The 15,894-nt window shown below is 55.5% G+C and overlaps 2 protein-coding genes across 7 annotated transcripts; one reads left to right on the forward strand and one right to left on the reverse strand.

Moving 5' to 3' along the window:
- The first annotated feature begins 1,130 nt into the window (after positions 1-1,130).
- On the forward strand, positions 1,131-4,120 carry Mrpl54 (mitochondrial ribosomal protein L54). The gene is made up of 3 exons (XM_031349874.1): positions 1,131-1,299; positions 3,036-3,192; positions 3,817-4,120. Exons 1-3 carry the CDS (start codon positions 1,182-1,184, stop codon positions 3,947-3,949), a joined length of 408 nt encoding a protein of 135 aa, XP_031205734.1. The 5' UTR covers positions 1,131-1,181; the 3' UTR covers positions 3,950-4,120.
- A 1,867-nt stretch (positions 4,121-5,987) lies between these two features.
- Positions 5,988-15,778, reverse strand: Matk (megakaryocyte-associated tyrosine kinase). Of its 6 annotated transcripts, none has more exons than XM_031349873.1 (13): positions 14,991-15,778; positions 10,583-10,642; positions 9,679-9,789; positions 9,468-9,583; positions 9,162-9,381; positions 8,778-8,871; positions 8,010-8,075; positions 7,433-7,532; positions 7,260-7,344; positions 7,107-7,180; positions 6,820-7,015; positions 6,440-6,526; positions 5,988-6,355 (listed from the first exon to the last, which is right to left on the reverse strand). In XM_031349873.1, the coding sequence occupies exons 2-13, from the start codon at positions 10,589-10,591 to the stop codon at positions 6,116-6,118; spliced, it is 1,398 nt and encodes a 465-aa protein (XP_031205733.1). In that variant the 5' UTR covers positions 10,592-10,642; positions 14,991-15,778; the 3' UTR covers positions 5,988-6,115. The 6 variants fall into 6 exon arrangements, with proteins under 6 accessions (XP_031205733.1, XP_031205731.1, XP_031205732.1 ...); XM_031349871.1 differs by having other exon boundaries at positions 9,679-9,792; XM_031349872.1 differs by lacking the exon at positions 14,991-15,778 and adding an exon at positions 11,542-11,929.
- Between the last annotated feature and the right edge of the window lie 116 nt (positions 15,779-15,894).

Consider the following 15,894-nt stretch of genomic DNA (forward strand, 5'->3'; position numbering starts at 1 on the left):
TTTTTTTGGAGAGGGGGTGATTTTGTTTTGTTTGGGGAGGGGGCTGTGATAGGTTTGGTCCGCAGCGGCGCGTCCACAGACACCAGATACAAGCAGCTCTGTGTTTTTGGAAGTTTAATTAGGAGAAGGGGGGGGGGGGGGGGGGGGGAGTGAGGACCGCGGCGCGTGAAGGGAGGGAGAGGAGAGAGGGAGAGAGAGAGAGATGGGGGGAAGTACCCATATATTTATGTGTGTAGTGACGTAGTAATGTAGGTAAAGGTGGGAGCTGAACCCAATGAATTCTGGGAATATGGTCGCCGTTGCCCTGGTGACAGGTCTGTGGACCCGCCCACATATCTGTAGCAGGCAGGTTCTGGATGCTAACAGGCTGTTTGTTTGTTTGTTTGTTTGTTTGTTTTTTTGCCGAGACAGGGTTTCGAACTCAGAAATCCGCCTGCCTCTGCCTCCCAAATGCTGGGATTAAAGGCGTGCGCCACCACCGCCCGGCTCCCACTTTCTTCTATTAGTGAATAGAATACATAGGTATCACTGCGTAGAGTAGGCTGGTCTGGAACTCACAGGCATCTACCCCCCTCTGGCTCCCAAGTGTGGGGATTAAGCTGGAGTCCATCACTCCCGGCTATCCGTATGTTTAAGCCAAGATCTCATATAGCCCAGACTGGCCCCAAACTTTCTGTGTAGGACAGAGCAACCCAAACTCCTGATCCTCCTGCCTCCACCTCCACATCACAACTGACTGTCCATACTTTTAAGCTTTCAAAAATTCCACATGGGATATAAGCATGATTTTACTGTGACATTTAAAGTAAATAAAGATCTAAATCCTTGTTGTTCTTGTTTGAGACAGGTTTTCTCCGTGTAGCCCTGGCTGTCCTGGAACTCAAGCAGTAGACAAGGTTGGCCTTGAACTCAGAGATGCTCCTACTTCTATCTCCAGAGTACTGGGATTAAAGGTGTGCCATCACCGCTTGGACTGAGGGCAAGAATTTAATGAAGTATTCTGGATGATAGCTCCAGAAGTTAAAATTAGCCATCAGACGGACAAAAGGTGTTTTGCTTTGTTTTGTTTTTAAAAAAAGACTACATTTCCCAGAAGGCCGCGGCGCCTCCAACACCCTAAAGCAGCTCTGGAGCGCTGACGTAACACGGAAGCATGCACGTGCGAGCGGCCGGCGAGTGTCATGGCGGCCGCCCGTCTCCTCCGGGCTTCCCGGGTATGGGCCCGCTGGCATCCCCGGGCGCCCCCAGTCTCCGGGAGACCTGGAGAATTCTTTATCCGGGAATATGCCAAGAAGCCAGGTGAGTTGGCTCCGAAGGAACCAACGTGGGTACTGCGGCCGCGCTGCTGGGGAGGTGGGGCTCCGAGAATTAACTGCGCAGGCGCAGCGATACGGAGGCCAAGAGGTGCGTGCCGGCGTCGTGAGACCTCGGGCGTGCGCCGCTTGCCTCTGCGCTCAGTGCGCAGGCGCGGCCCTGGCGGGGACCAGGCTGAGTGTCGCGCTCCAAGTTTGAGTAACTCACCAAACATAACCAACATCAACTAAGCTATTGTCATTATTTTAACTTAAAACGTAATGTGGATGGGCAAGTTGGTTCAGTGTGCAAAGTGCTTGCCGTGAAAGCCTGAGTTTGATCCCCAGGACCAACGTAAACAGGGAAGATGACCGATCCCATAAGCAGTGTGACAGTACACACCCCCACGATAATAATTATTTTAAAAATTACGCTTTGAGGCTGAACGTGATGGCGTATACCTTTTTTTTCCCTTCTTTTTTAAAGATTTATTTATTTATTATATGTAAGTACACTGTAGCTGTCTTCAGACACCCCAGAAGAGGGTGTCAGATCTCATTAGGGATGGTTGTGAGCCACCATGTGGTTGCTGGGATTTGAACTCAGGACCTTCGGAAGAGCAGTCAGTGTGCTCTTACCCGCTGAGCCATCTCTCCAGTCCCTCCTTTGTTTTTTTCGAGACAGGGTTTCTCTGTATAACCCTGGCTGTCCTGGAACTCACTCTGTAGACCAGGCTGGCCTGGAACTCAGAAATCCACCTGCCTCTGCCTCCCAAGTGCTGGGATCAAAGGGGTGCGCCACCACTGCCCGGCTGGCATATACCTTTAATCCCAACACTCGGAGCGGAGAGGCAGAGTGATCTCTGTGAGTTCCAAGCCTGCCAGGAAGACCCAAAATCTCAAAAAAAAAAAAAAATTTTTTTTTTAAAGATTTCTTTATTTTATGTATTTGAGTGCACACTGTAGCTGTACAGATAGTTGTGAGCCTTCATCTGGTTGTTGGGAATTAACTTTAGGACGTCTGCCCACTCTGGTCAACCCTGCTCGCTCAGGTAGACCCCGCTGGATCAGTCTCTGCTCACTCTGGCCCAAAGATTTATTTCTTATTATAAATAAGTACACCGTAGCTGTCTTCAGACACCAGAAGAGGGCGTCAGAACTCATTACAGGTGGTTATGAGCCACCATGTGGTTGCTGGGATTTGAACTCAGGACCTTCAGAAGAGCAGTCTGTACTCTTACCTGATGAGCCATCTCACCAGCCCTCAAAAGTTTTTTTAATGTTTTCTTTTTTGGTGTTGTTCCAGGAGAGCCACATAGTGACACACCCTATCATCAAAAATAAATAAGTAAAAATGTTTTTAGACATGGTTTCATGCCAAGTTGGCCTAGAATCACTGAGCCATCTCTCAACTGTCAGGTTTTTTTGTTTGTTTGTTTGTTTGTTTGTTTGTTTTTTGTTTTTGTTTTTTTGAGACAAGGTCTTATGACTCCCCAACCTCAGCTCCAGAATGCTGGGAGGACAGCATGTGCCACAATGTCAGCATCACTGAGTGGGAGAGGGGTTATGTAGTACGGGCTGGGCCTTCAGGCCACACAGGCGTGAAACAGATCTCTGTGCCATAGCACGGGGCCCTGTTATGCATGGAGATAGCTGGCTTGTTGGGTTGTTGGAGGCCACACAGGAGGGTTGAAGGAGGGCAGAGCTAGGCAGGCTGAAGTGACCCGTGCTCTCGTTGTGCAGCCAGCAAGGGTGGCAAGGGCGGCGTGGCCGCTGAGGACCTGAAGGACCCCGAGGTGTGCAAAGACCCCATTCAGCTCACCACACACGCCATGGGGGTCAACATCTACAAGGAAGGCCAGGATGTGGCCCTGAAGCCAGACTCCGAGTACCCCACATGGTAAGTGTGCTACCCTGCATCGGAACCCTGACACCCAGCCCGCAGGAGCATGATACTCCAGGACAGCTCCCTGGGGCCTGCTGGGCTCGCCTACCCTCGTCATGGGGTGGTTCTGGATGCCAGTTAGTGCAGGACCAAACGTCCCCAAAGACTGAAGGGGGCAGGGGGTTTCTGTTTCTTGACATTTATGACTGATCCCCAGCTACCCTTGTTCCAGGACCCAGAGAGTTGGTCAACAGCAGAAGTATCCTCTTCCCAGGGCAAGCTGGGAACCAGACAGTTATCTGAGCAGGCAGATATGGTGGGGCCACATTCTCAGTAGATTGGGAGAGGCAGGGGCAATGGGATGCAGACTGGGCAATAAGTGTTTCCTGGGGAGGCCACAGGACCCAGGACCAAGTGAGTAGAAGGTGTGTCCTGTGCAAAGGTCCTGGGGCAGGACAGAGCCAATTCTCTGGGAGAAGAGAAGAAGCCTATGTGGCTGGAACAGAGACCAAGAGGCAGACTGGAAGCAGGGTGGGGATGGCCAGGTCCCTCAGGCTCACTCTCTGTCTCTGAGAACCCGGACACCACCCACACTCTGGAGCTATAGGATGCCCATGCAGCTCTCACTCTCACCTCCAGGCTATTCCAGGTGAACTTGGGTCCCCCCAAAAAGCTAGAGGAACTAGAACCGGAGTCCCGAGAGTACTGGCGACTGCTTCGCAAACAGAATATCTGGCGTCACAACAGGCTGAGCAAGAACAAGAAGCTGTAGTGTGAGGATGGCCCTCATGGGAGGCTGCCTGGCCCTGTGGCCAGCCAGAGCCGGGAGAGAACTGAGTCCTGTAAATTGTCCTCTGACCTTCATGTGCTCACCATGGCATGCAGGCCATGCACACACCAAATAAACAAATATTTAAATAAAGGGACCTTCAGCAGATACACACATGAAGTGTGTCATGCCCTGTGGTGTCAGACCTGGGAGGCCCTGGCTTGCTCCACACTGAGCTCTGTCTAGGACCTCATCTCCAGACTTGATGGGCTGGCTGGGCCTGGCCTTCAACAATGCGGTCTGTTACTTGACACGCTCGTGTGCTCTCTGGGTGGGTGGTGCTTGTGCAGAGAGGTGGCGTCGGCCCCTGGCCGGATGTGTCTTGCTGCTCACTAAAGGGAGCTAGGACGGCTGCTAGCCATTCCCTTCTGGCTGGGATGTGGGTGCAGCTCACTTGTTCATTGGACCTCAGGGCTGCACCCTGTCTTTGCCATCTGGTCAGGAGCCAGCCTGACCTGGGTAAGTGGCTTGAGCTCTTCCCACCTCCCCAGGGTCCAGCTGGACTGAGAGAGTGGGTGAGATTGTGGATTGTGGTGCCGAGGCCCTACACGGGACAGTGCCATGGGTCATGTAGAAGGTAGCAGGTGCACCTCCCTTCCCAGGGCTTTGGGTGGTCCTGGCAACCCCCTGTGCCTCACTGAAGGGATCTGAGGCTCCATACAGCAGGAGTCTGTGAAGCCCTTTTTTGGCACCAGCCTTCATGATGCTGCCTAGCAGGCAGAGGGGTAAGGGCACGGCCATTTGGTTTTGGTTTTGGTTTTTCAAGACAGGGTTTCTCTGTGTAGCCCTGGCTGTCCTGGAACTCACTCTGTAGACCAGGCTGGCCTCAAACTCAGAAATCCGCCTGCCTCTGCCTCCCAAGTGCTGGGATTAAAGGCGTGTGCCACCACTGCCCGGTGGATGTGGCCATCTTCATCCAAATGCCCTTGTGGCTCCCCAGGATGTGTCAGAGTTAGAGCCTGTCATCTGATTTCCCCCGCCTGCCTCCCAGCCCCAGCCGCAGCTGCAGCCTAACCTGGCCTGGGCCTTAGTACTGACTGGACCACCTGTGTCTCTTCCTCCTCCTCCTGCTTACACGGCAGCCTCAGCCCATGCCACGGACACTCCAAGGCTCTCCTGTGGTCCTCGAATCTCCATGAAGATTACCACTGAGTGTGTCTCCTTCATTGCTTGGTCCCAGCACCCGGTTGTGGCCGTGTGCCACACCTACAGGCGGGCCGATGGGGGTGGATGGGTGGATGGATGGGTGGATAGCAGAGGTAGGTGGCTAGGTGATAAGATGGAGGGATGGGTGGGTGGGATCACAGAGAGATGGATAGGTGTGGCTGCGTGTGTTGGAGCGAGTCTGCATGGTAGGAAGGCAGACAGCGTCCAGACTGCTGTGCTCAAAGCTGTCCTTGTCAGCTTTGACTCCCAGCCAGGCTCTACTTTGGTGTCTTGGGTTCCATGGAAGAAAACCACCTTGACCTTGTCAGGAAGTATGGGTCCCCTCTGCAAGAGGTCTGCTGTCCTGGCATCTCTGTCCCTTCTGCAACATGGACATCCCATATATTCACTGGCACCCAGAGATGGGATGTAACCGGAACACTCCAGCTTGGTGCTCCTCACACTTGGGAGTGACCCTTTATGCTAGCTTTTGTAGCAACTCCATAAACAGGCAGAGTGGCTCAGGATCCCTCCCCAGCAGGTGACACAGCTGTGTGGCAGTGGGTCTGATGACAAGTGGGTCTCTAGCCTGGCTGTTCCACAGGCACCCTGGCCCCGCAGGCTGGTGAGGCAGGTGCTGGGGGAAAGGACAGACGTGTGGTCTGTCCATGCAGACAGAGTGGGCAGGGACTTTGGGTGACAGCACAGGCATCAATAATCAGGGCTGCTCTGAGGTTCATGTGGGCAGGGCATGGTCACCACAACTGAGGTATGGCTGCAGGTCTCTGCTCACTCAGGGCAGCAGGCGGAGGGCACACAGGCATCAGAGACACAGTTGTACAAAATCCTTCCAATTGCTCTTTATGGGGTGTCCCAGGCATGGGGATCCCAGGGGCTGCAGAGCCTGTGCACTGGCTCATCCTGGCTCTGTGACCCTGCATCTGTGTCCTCTTGCTTTCTGCTTCAGGGGTCCTGGCTCCGTGCGGGAGCTGAGCCCTCAGCCTCCTGTCCCCCGGCGGGGGCTGTGACACCCACAGTGCGGAGCTCACGGCCCAGCTTGTCCACTATTTTGCGGAAGGGTGGTCGGCGCGCGGGCTCTGCCTCCCAGCAGCTGCCCATGAGGGTGTGCACAGAACCTGGGCAGCCGTCAGGGGGCTCCATGCGGTAACCCTTCTCCACAGCCTCTGAGACCTCCTTTAGCGACTGTAGATGCAGAGGTGTGGCATGGGTAGAGGGCAGTCAGTGACACAGGATGCACAGGCTACCCATCCCCAGGGTGCTGCTCACCATCTTGGGGTATGGGGCTCTTCCATATGAGAAGACTTCCCACAGCAGCACCCCAAAACTCCAGACATCCGACTTGCTGGAGAACCGCTGTTGGGGCAGAGGTCAGGGTAAAGGGGAGTCCCTGTGGCCTCCCTCTACACAATCCCAGGCTACTCTCCCCGCTCCATGCTAAGCCCATGCCTGCTCCAGAGATGGGGAATCTGAGGCTGAGGAAAGCTTTGGGGGAATGTTGTCAGGCTAGGGCTCACTGGAGAGGCAACCATTTTCCCTTGAAGCTCAGAGAGGTCAAGGGATGCTCATAGGGCCATACAGGACAATCAGAATATCTAGCGCCCTCTGAGGAACCCCAAAACCCCAGAGAAGGGTGGAAGGCTGCTCACCCCGTTTTTGAGAGCCTCAGGTGCTGTCCACTTGACTGGCAGCCGGCTTGAGTCCAGCCCCTTCCGCTCTGCTTTTGCTAAGCCAAAGTCACTGACCTTGGCCACTAAGTCTTCAGAGACCAGGATGTTCCGGGCAGCCAGGTCCCGGTGCACCAGCTTCTTGCCTTCCAGGTACTCCATGCCTTCGGCAACGTGGCTAGAGACAGACAAGGCCCGCTCACCCTGAGTCAGGCCTCAGTTTCCCCTTCCACTTTGGGACCTACCTTCCTGGAAGGAATGTCACTTACAGAGCAAACTGCAGAAGCTGAGAGGTGCTCACAAGCGCACGGCCCCGCGTGCGCAGGAAGTTCACCAGGTTGCCCTGTTTAAGGGGAGGGACTTGGGGGTCTCCAGGCTGTTGGGCCACCCCTTCCTGTCCACCCATCTGCCACCCTGCACACCTTGCTCACGTGTTCCATGACAATGTACAAGCCATGGTGCAGGATCACACCCAGGAGTCGCACTAGGTTCCTGTGCTGCAGCTTTCTGGGGGCGCAGGGATGTAGAGGGGGACATGAAGTGAGTACACACCTGGGACCCCAGCCCTGGGATCCGGTCCCACCCAGTCACTCACGTCATCACAGCCGTCTCATCCAGGAAGGCCTGGGCTGTCACATCACACTTGATATTCTTCACAGCCACCTTCTGTCCCAGGTACTCACCCTGTAGGACAGCTGTGGAGGAGGATAGAGCTCAGGACTCACCAGGAAGGCAGACAGACCTGCTGATGGCCTTGCCCAGAACACCCCAGTGAGGGGCTGGGGACATGGCCTGGGCAGAGAATTGGAACTAACATCCAGGAGGCCCTCCTCCACCCCCCAGGCCCCGGATGAGAAAAAAGAATTCATGCAAATCAGATGGTTGTCTCATTATTCAGAATCCAAATTTCTGTTCCATGAAGGAACCCACAGGTGCTGCCCATGTTTGCATAATTTCCAGCTACTCAGGGTGGACAGGGCTGGCATGACTGAGACGTGTGCAGTCTACTGTCCTTTGACCCAAGTCCCAGAATAATGCACACAGGAAAGGTTTTCTGAGAAGAGGATCCTGGAAGGTGAGGGTGTGGGTTCTTCCCAGACAGACCACACCTGTCCTGTGCTGTCTGGTTGAGGGCTCAGTTCTGAGCACTACCTGCTGTGTCCCCTCCTCACCTCCAAACTCCCCCTCTCCAATCTGTGCTCCCAGAGTCAGATGCTGCAGGTCGAGTAGCCAGCCAGCTGCAGGGACAAAGAGAGCCACTGAGAGGGAGGCAGGAGCACCGCCTACCCTTCCCACCCAGCTTGCATTCAGTGAGACTTGGAGAGCTGGCATCCCCCACAGCTGGGCACACCTGAGCATGTGCCTGCCCCAGCAGCTGCCCTAAGGCTGTATGAAGTACACCCCACTCCTGGTACCATTTACAGACCTGCAAGTCCCAGCTGTCCCAGCTTTTATCACAATACAGTCCCCCCGAGTTTCCCTAGACTTGAGCCATCCCTCTAGGAACAAGGAATGTGGCTGCCCTTGTGGCCTGCCATGCCTCTGGGAGGGCCTTCCTCTTTTTGATCCACACAAAACAAAAGACATAGAAATAGAGAGGGTCACACGAGTTCTGGAATCTTCTGGTGCTGTAACCTCCCTAATCTTGTACTTTGCACAGACCTGCAGTTGCCTTGGAAAGCCCTCCCTCCCTCCCTCCCAAAGACCTCTAACCCCCACCCTACTGCCACTCTGAAGATTCAAGCAGGACAGAGACCTCTCTCCACTGTGATTTTGTCTCTGGACTCCAGACCCCCCCACTGGAGAAGCGTGACAGGGTTGGAAGATGCAGGGGCTTAACCAAGCCATGGCTGGGGTGTGAGGGTGAGCAATTAAATTAGCGGTGGGAGTCTGCCTGGTGTGCATGAGGATGCTTCCCTCTGCAGGGACGGTCCTCATACCCTTGGCGAGCTCCTCCTCTGCGGACTTTGCGCCCTGTTTCCTCCTTGGCTTCACCAGCTTGGTGCAGATGGCCCCTTTGTCCTTGGTGTAGTGCTGTGGAGGCAGGCGGCTGTGGGCCTCCGCCTCTCAGAACCCCACCCCCACTACCCCACCTCAAATCTCAGTGAGGTCGCCAGACTCCCCCAAGTGCCAGGCTAAGGTGAGCAGGTTTCCATGGCAACAGTGGGGTGTGTAGAATGGAAGCTGAGGGGTGGTTGGTGTCAACATGGAGCTCCCTAGGGAGGCAACCCCAGTCCTAGGGACAGAAGTGACAGCTACTGCCCTCCCCCCCCACGCCATCCACATTTCCATCCCTCTTGCCCCAGCCTTGCCCCACAGGTCACCTCCACCATGTCCATCAGGTTACAGAAACACACAGCCTCATCAATGGTGAGGTGCCCGTCTCGATGCAGGACACGATAGTGGATGACATCACGGCCAAAACTGACACACAGGACATAGTCTCCAGGGTGACGGGCTGATTCCCTCACAAGAAACAACCCATCCTCGGGCGGCTGCAGCTGCTGTATAGCTTCCTGGCCGGAGATCTTGCCATGAAACCATCTGCGGGGGTGTGTGGAGAGGGTGCTGTGTGAGGCAGGGTGAAAGGTGGCTGGGGCCCTCATGCAACCCCGAAGGGTGCCACTCACGGCATGAGGCTGAGCTTGGGGTCTGTGGAGAGGGCCTCCCGCTGTCGCAGAGCAGCGGCTGCCAGCAGCCCTTCCTGCCCACTGCTGTGGTGCTTGGCTCGGTACCAGCTCTTGTCCTGTACAGGAAGGGAACAGATGGGGGGAAGGAGCTGGGGGGTGTCTGCCCTGGCACCCCTAAGGTACACCACCTGCCTTCCAGCTCCCCTCTCACCTCACAGGCCTCCAAGATGGTCACCATGTCACCCTTTCGAAAGGCCAGCTCACCGGGCTTGGGGCGAGAGTTCTCACACTTGGTCATACATTGAGTCCCAGGGGCCCAGCGCTGCTGGGAAGGAGTCAGAGGCAGGGGGATGTCAGGGACCGACCACAGGGACAAGTAGGAATTGGGAGGGACAGAAAGACCTAAGAGAAAGCTGGGTCTGCTGAGGACAAAAGACAGGACAAAGGAATAGTGAAGACACAGGCCTGTAGCCTAGCTCTCAGATAGCTGAGGCAGGAGGATTCCAGACCAGCCAAAGGCCAGCCTGGGCTACAGTGAGACTTTGCCTCAAAAACTAAAAGATGCCAGGCATGGTGGCCACCCAACACTTGTAACCCCAGAACTCAGGGTGGGGATGGGAGCAGCACCAGCAAGTGGATCTCTGAGTTTGAGGCTAGCCTGGAGATTCTCAGGTCCCAAGCCAGGCGCACCTACACACTGAGACCCTGTCACAAAAGTAAGATAAAAGCCGAGTGGTGGTGGCGCACGCCTTTAATCCCAGCACTTGGGAGGCAGAGGCAGGTGGATTTCTGAGTTCAAGGCCAGCCTGGTCTACAGAGTGAGTTCCAGGACAGCCAGGGCTACACAAAGAAAACTCTGTCTCGAAAAACCAAAAAAAAAAAAAAAAAAGTAAAATAAAGACTAGAAGCCTGGGGATTTCTAATACAGAAAGGAAGGGAGGGCAGAAGGGAATCAGAGCCACACAGAGAGGCAGAAGTACGAGGCCAGTATGGCAGGGTCCTTGGGGACTGTCAGGTGTAGGTGCTTGCTCGAGTGGGGGGGAGCATGTCCTACCTACCTCCCCCCCAAAGGGGACAGTTGAAAAAGGTCTGGCGACTCAGGGCCCCACACTCACCGTTGGCATTCTAGCTGCAGCAGGCGTGGGGTGCCAAGCTCCAAAGAATCTAGGGCTCACCTGTGAAGGGAGGCAGAATCACGTTGGGAGTGTCCCAGGTTCCTTCCTAGGGGTCTGGCCTGGTGGAGGCAGCAGCCAGGAAGCAAAGAGCCTCCCTCACATCGTCCCTGGATGGCTTAGGTGTGGAGCCCCTCTGCAGCCCTTGGCTTTAGGGAGGTGATCTTTACCCGAGGCAGGTCCTTAGACTCCCAGCCATCAAAGGCCAGCCAGGAGACCCGGGAGCCTCGCCCTGCCATTGCTCGAGAAGGGAAACTGAGGCCCAGAGGCAGGAGTGAAGTGATCTGATGGTCCAGGTGGCAGCCAGGGTTGTGTGTGAGGAAGAGCTGGGCCTGTGGCTTCCTCTTTCCTGGGCGTGGGCAGAGGCCCGTGGGCTGGGGCTGTGACTCAAGGTCATTCCTGGGAATCTGACCCTAAGCGGAGCTTGGACGGGCCAGGCTCCTGTTCCTCTCTTGGCTCCTCGGGTCGCCACGGGTCACCAAAGAAACATCTTGAGAGGACCTACCCCATCCCAGCGCGGGCACTGCAGGGCTGTGGCTGCCCGGGTGCCTGGCTGGTGGCTGGCAGGGTGCAGGGCGGGAGGTTGGGGTGCGTTCCTGGCCTCGGGCTCAGTGGGGTTTGCCACGCAGGCGGAGGCGCACGTGCATCTGGGCACAGGTGCCACCAACCACCCCCGTGTGTGCGACACGGACACCAGCGAGACGCGTGCACCTGTGCTCGTGCCTGCAGTGCACAAGGGCCCTGCAGTGACCACCGGGGTTCGCGCACTCAGAGACTCGCACGCCGCACCCAGAAAAATAAGTAAATAAAACAAAAAAACCCAGCCCGTTACACCCGACGACCCCAGGTCCAGGACCTTTTTGAGGGTGGCATCCCCTCTCTACCCACGCACACACGCTCACCTGCTTAGGGCGTGACCCCCGCAGGGTCCCTGCCAGCGGGTCGAGCGCCCAGTGGCTCAACTCGGAGCAACTTGCAAGGCTTCCTCATTTTGGGGCAAGGATGGAGGGGACCGGGCTTGGAGCCCCTGCAGGTCCTAGCGCCGGCCTCACTAGGACCGCGCTGCCACCTCCTCCCGCTCCGCCTCCCACTCCGTCCGGGCGGGGTGCTGAGTACCGAGTGCCGGTGCTCTCCGGTCCCACTGAATCCTAGCCTGCCTTCTCCCACCCTGGGAAAGCTGGGAGCGCGGAATGGCTCGAGCACGCGCAGGTGCTAGGAGTAGGAAAGAGTTCCCGGTCTGGGGAGGCGACCAAGGCAAGCTGCTGCCCTGCCTGGTCAGCCTGTACTTTCAGAAATGCCAGCCAGTCTGCTGTGGAGCATTCAAACGTCTTCCTAGCACTCTTAGAGGCAGAAGCAGGAGGATCTCTGTGAGTTGGAGCTCAGCCTGGGCTACAATAAAGAGCTACATAGTGAGAACTTGCCTCAAAAAAAAAAAAAAAAAAGCAAATAAAAACCTAATTAATTAATTAAGCACAAGTTTGGGCAAAGGTGCCTGGAACCAGTGAACATGACACTGCCAGAAGCCACAGGTCCCCAGGCAAATGCAGGTACCCACTTAGGAGTCCTTGGTCAGGAAGGCCCAGAGGTTTGGAACCAAGGCAGCCTGAAGTTCCACTTTTCTCAGACCCTATTGCTGATGACAGTGTCTTGAGTCACAGGTTCCCTCCCTGCTGTCGCCATCAGCCAGCCTACTGCAGCACCCACCCACACTGCAGGCAGATGCTTCCCCCCATGAGTGCAGTAGTGGCCCAAGTGTTATGCAGTAACCAACTGCTCTCTGACCAGTCATGGCATGGGTCTAGCGAGACCTCCTACAGTCAGTAGTCTTACCAGTGGACTTTGTACAGATGTTTATTCTGGTACCTACAGTTAGCAAAGATCCAAAAGAGGGGCCTGGGACTGGGGCTCAGTGGGTGGCAGGCACACTTCGGAGTCACAGGCCTGTCAACTCAGCCCTGGAGAGGTAGAAGCTGAAGGATCAGGAGTTAAGGTCATCCTCAGCCACATAGTCACTTTAAGGCCAGCCTGGGCTAACTGGCACTGGCCCTCGGGGCTGAAGGGCACATGCCTGCAATCCAAGCCTTTGGAGAGGCTGAGGCAGGAGCGTGGGGAAGATCAGGGTACAGAGGGCATTTCATAAAACACCACACACAGTGTCTCTGTGCACTCTGGTCTTCTAGCAGCTGGGTGAGGCGTCTGGGGTGTGGTTCCCCACTTACTATTGCCCATGTGGCTATCACTCCAGGGCTGCTAAGGACCCATCTTTGTTGGTAAGCCACCACAGCTATCTGAAATAGATGTGCTAAACCACAAAATGAAGAGAGGAAGCCCTGCTGTCTATAAGTTCTTACTGACGTCTGCCGCTGCTGACCAAAGCCCTGTCCCTTGTGGACATTTGATGTGGGACAAGAGAGTGTTAAGGGCTGTTTATGGTGGCGTAGGAGGCTGGGGCCAGGCTCAGTGGGCACAACACTCACCTGGTGTTCACAAAGCCCTGGGCTCTAAACCCAGCACCATGCCAGCAATGGGGAGACTGGGGTGGAGGATCAGGACTTCAAGGTCAGCCTCAGCAACTTGGGATGACCTGGGCTATGTAACTCTATCTCAAAAGAAGGAATAGGGGCTGGAGAGATGGCCCAGCGGCTAAGATCACAGACTGTTCTTCTGAAGGTCCTGAGTTCAAATCCCAGCAACCACACGGTGGCTCACAACCATCCATAATGAGATCTGATGCCCTCTTCTGGTGTGTCTGAAGACAGCTACAGTGTACTCACATATAATAAATCTTAAAAAAAAAAAAAAAGGAATATAAGATGCTCAAACACTTTGCTTTAAGACAGTCTCACTCGCAGCCCATGCCAGCCTCAAGCTCACCATGCTCCTCTCAGCATCCCAGGTGCTGGTATGACAGTTGTGCCACCATGTCCAGTTCTCCAGACAGATGTTTAAAGTCAGTACCTTCAGAGGTGTCAAGGAACCTTTCGCTTGCTTGTGCAGGGAGCACTCTTTGTGCCCACTTTGCAGATGGGGAAACTGAGGCTCCGAGACTCACTGCTATCAGTCAAGGCACTGGGGATACCTAAGCGTCTCAGTTTCCATGGAGTTTGTTTCAGCCTGCATCTCGGCCAGATCTGCCTGCCCCAATTAGTATGCCTTTAAATTTAGCTCTGCGTGGTGCTTCTCATGCTAAGGGGGACTCCGGGACTCAGGGAAGGACAAGGCTTCCTGTGAGGAAAATTCCCCTCTCTTTGACATCCAATTGCAGTGGGCTTTCACCCTCCTTTTCTATTTGTTTGTTTTGAGACAGGGTCTCACTGCATAGCCCAGGCTAGCCTAGGACTCCTGGTCATACTATATAATACACCCAAGGACAGGGTGATAAAAGCCAGCTTTACATCATGTCTGCCATACAAAACAGGGATCGAAATCCACCTATACCCACTAAGTGAGTGGGAGAGCCAGAGGGCAAGGCTACCCCTCGCAAGGCGATGAGAGGACCCATGCACAAGGGTGGGCCTCAGATTCACACGCTCACACACGAGGATGCATATTTTAAAGTGCCGCTGGCAAAGAGACTTTAGCAGCCCCTCTGTGTTTCTGAATTTTCTTTTTTTATAATAAGAAAAACCTAGACCTTATAATATTTTGTTTGACACGGGGCTTCTGTACGTAGATCAGGCTGTCCTTGAACTCAGGGCTCCTCCTGTCCCCGGCTCTGTTATAAAAATTTAACAAAATGCCTCTGACATAAAAGTCACCATTTTACCCTGCCTCAGCTCCGCAGCATGGAGCTCACTCCCTCATAGAGCAGCGACACCGTCTGTCAGAAGACACTCGAGTCTCCCCAGCTGAGGCTCTGTCCCACACGAACTCCATCCCCTCCCCTGCCCCCGGCCCTCACCGTCCCAGGAGTGTCTCTGTAGGTCTCACTCAGACCCTGTGGAGTATGATCCATGTCACTAGGCATCGTGTCCTCAAGGGTCATCCACCCTGGCGCAGCAGTCAGGATGTCCTTCATGGGTGTATAATATTCTAGCGTGTGGCTGGACCACACCATGTAAGCCCACTCGCCCCTTGGAGAAGTCTTTCCTGTCTCCTTGGCCAGTGAAGATCACACAACATCTTTTCAAAATGTCAGTGAATGTGGGGTGGGGGAGCTTGGTATTGGAGGGGGGGCGCTGCAATCACCCTTCGCAGAAACACCGGTCCTCTGGCTGGCTCTTACTTCGAGCCAAGGTGGTCATTGCCTTTCCAGAGGTCAGCAGTGACCTTGCACGAGCTTCTGTCTTCCGGACCCCTCCTGCCTGGGCTAAGACCCCGCCCACACCATGCGTCATCCGCTCCCACTCACCTTGTCTCCTAGCAACGCTCCCCTGCATCTGCAGTCTGGGTCCAGCCTTTAGCACCCTGGCAGCCAGGCTGGTTTCCTGCTTTATCTTGGGTCCAGCCCTGTGCTCTGGCCTCAGTTGGCCTGCACTGGCTCCCCTGCCCCGTGGGGATGGGACTTGGGGCGGGAGGGTCAGATGCTGCGGCTCGTTCGCGGCTTCAGCGAGCTGCGCGGCCCAGACGGGACTCCATCTGGACCCAACTCCGCGCTCACAAAATGATGGATGTTGCTGTCTAGTCGCAGAAGCTTCGTGGTTTGGGGTTGCTAGGCGGGTCCGACTTAACTCTTTGTCACCTAGTGTGGACTCATCCGCCTTTCCAAGTAGACTCGGGTGGGCTTGGTGGAGCGGCTCAGTGCAGAGCAGAGTGCAGAGCAGGGTGGGGGTAGGAGGACGCGGTGCTTTCCTGTTGTCCCTGAGCCGGGCCACCAAGGTCCAGGCTTCCGTCCCTTCCACCCATGAGCTCTCCCAACTGTGAAGCATGGTCCTCCATAACCAGCCACAGAGATAAGAGCAATGGGCGCCGCCAGGAGTTTGGTTACCCTTGTGTACTTAGCTCAGCTAGACCCAACGCCAGGCAGACATCTCCTGTTTGTGGTGGCCCCAGTGTCCCGTTTGGCAGGGGTGGGTAGCGGGCGAGGAGAAGCCCAGGGCTAGGAGCACCCAGGGAGGGAGGACACTGGTCTTCGTGGGTAGGCAAGGGGTGGGTGAACCAAGGAGCGGCAGGGCAGGGGAGGATGGAGGCGGTGCTTAGAGTCTGGGAGGGAGGGAGGGAGTGAGGGGGAGAGAGAGAGAGAGAGAGAGAGAGAGAGAGAGAGAGAGAGAGTGTGTGTGTGTGTGTGTGTGGTGTGTGCGTGTGCGCGCGCGCGC

This window comes from Mastomys coucha, unplaced genomic scaffold (genome assembly GCF_008632895.1).
Source record: "Mastomys coucha isolate ucsf_1 unplaced genomic scaffold, UCSF_Mcou_1 pScaffold4, whole genome shotgun sequence".
NCBI classification, from domain to species: domain Eukaryota; kingdom Metazoa; phylum Chordata; class Mammalia; order Rodentia; family Muridae; genus Mastomys; species Mastomys coucha.

Coding starts and splice junctions, on each gene's coding strand:
- Matk (XM_031349867.1), bottom strand. CDS start 10,878: ATGGCAGGGCGAGGCTCCCGGGTCTCCTGGCTGGCCTTTGATGGCTGG. Junction 9,584..9,678: donor CCATCTTGGAGGCCTGTGAG/GTGAGAGGGGAG, acceptor CTTCCTGTACAG/GACAAGAGCTGGTACCGAGC. Junction 6,527..6,819: donor CTGAGGCTCTCAAAAACGGG/GTGAGCAGCCTT, acceptor CTGCCCCAACAG/CGGTTCTCCAGCAAGTCGGA.
- Mrpl54 (XM_031349874.1), top strand. CDS start 1,182: ATGGCGGCCGCCCGTCTCCTCCGGGCTTCCCGGGTATGGGCCCGCTGG. Junction 1,300..3,035: donor GGAATATGCCAAGAAGCCAG/GTGAGTTGGCTC, acceptor CTCGTTGTGCAG/CCAGCAAGGGTGGCAAGGGC. Junction 3,193..3,816: donor GACTCCGAGTACCCCACATG/GTAAGTGTGCTA, acceptor TCTCACCTCCAG/GCTATTCCAGGTGAACTTGG.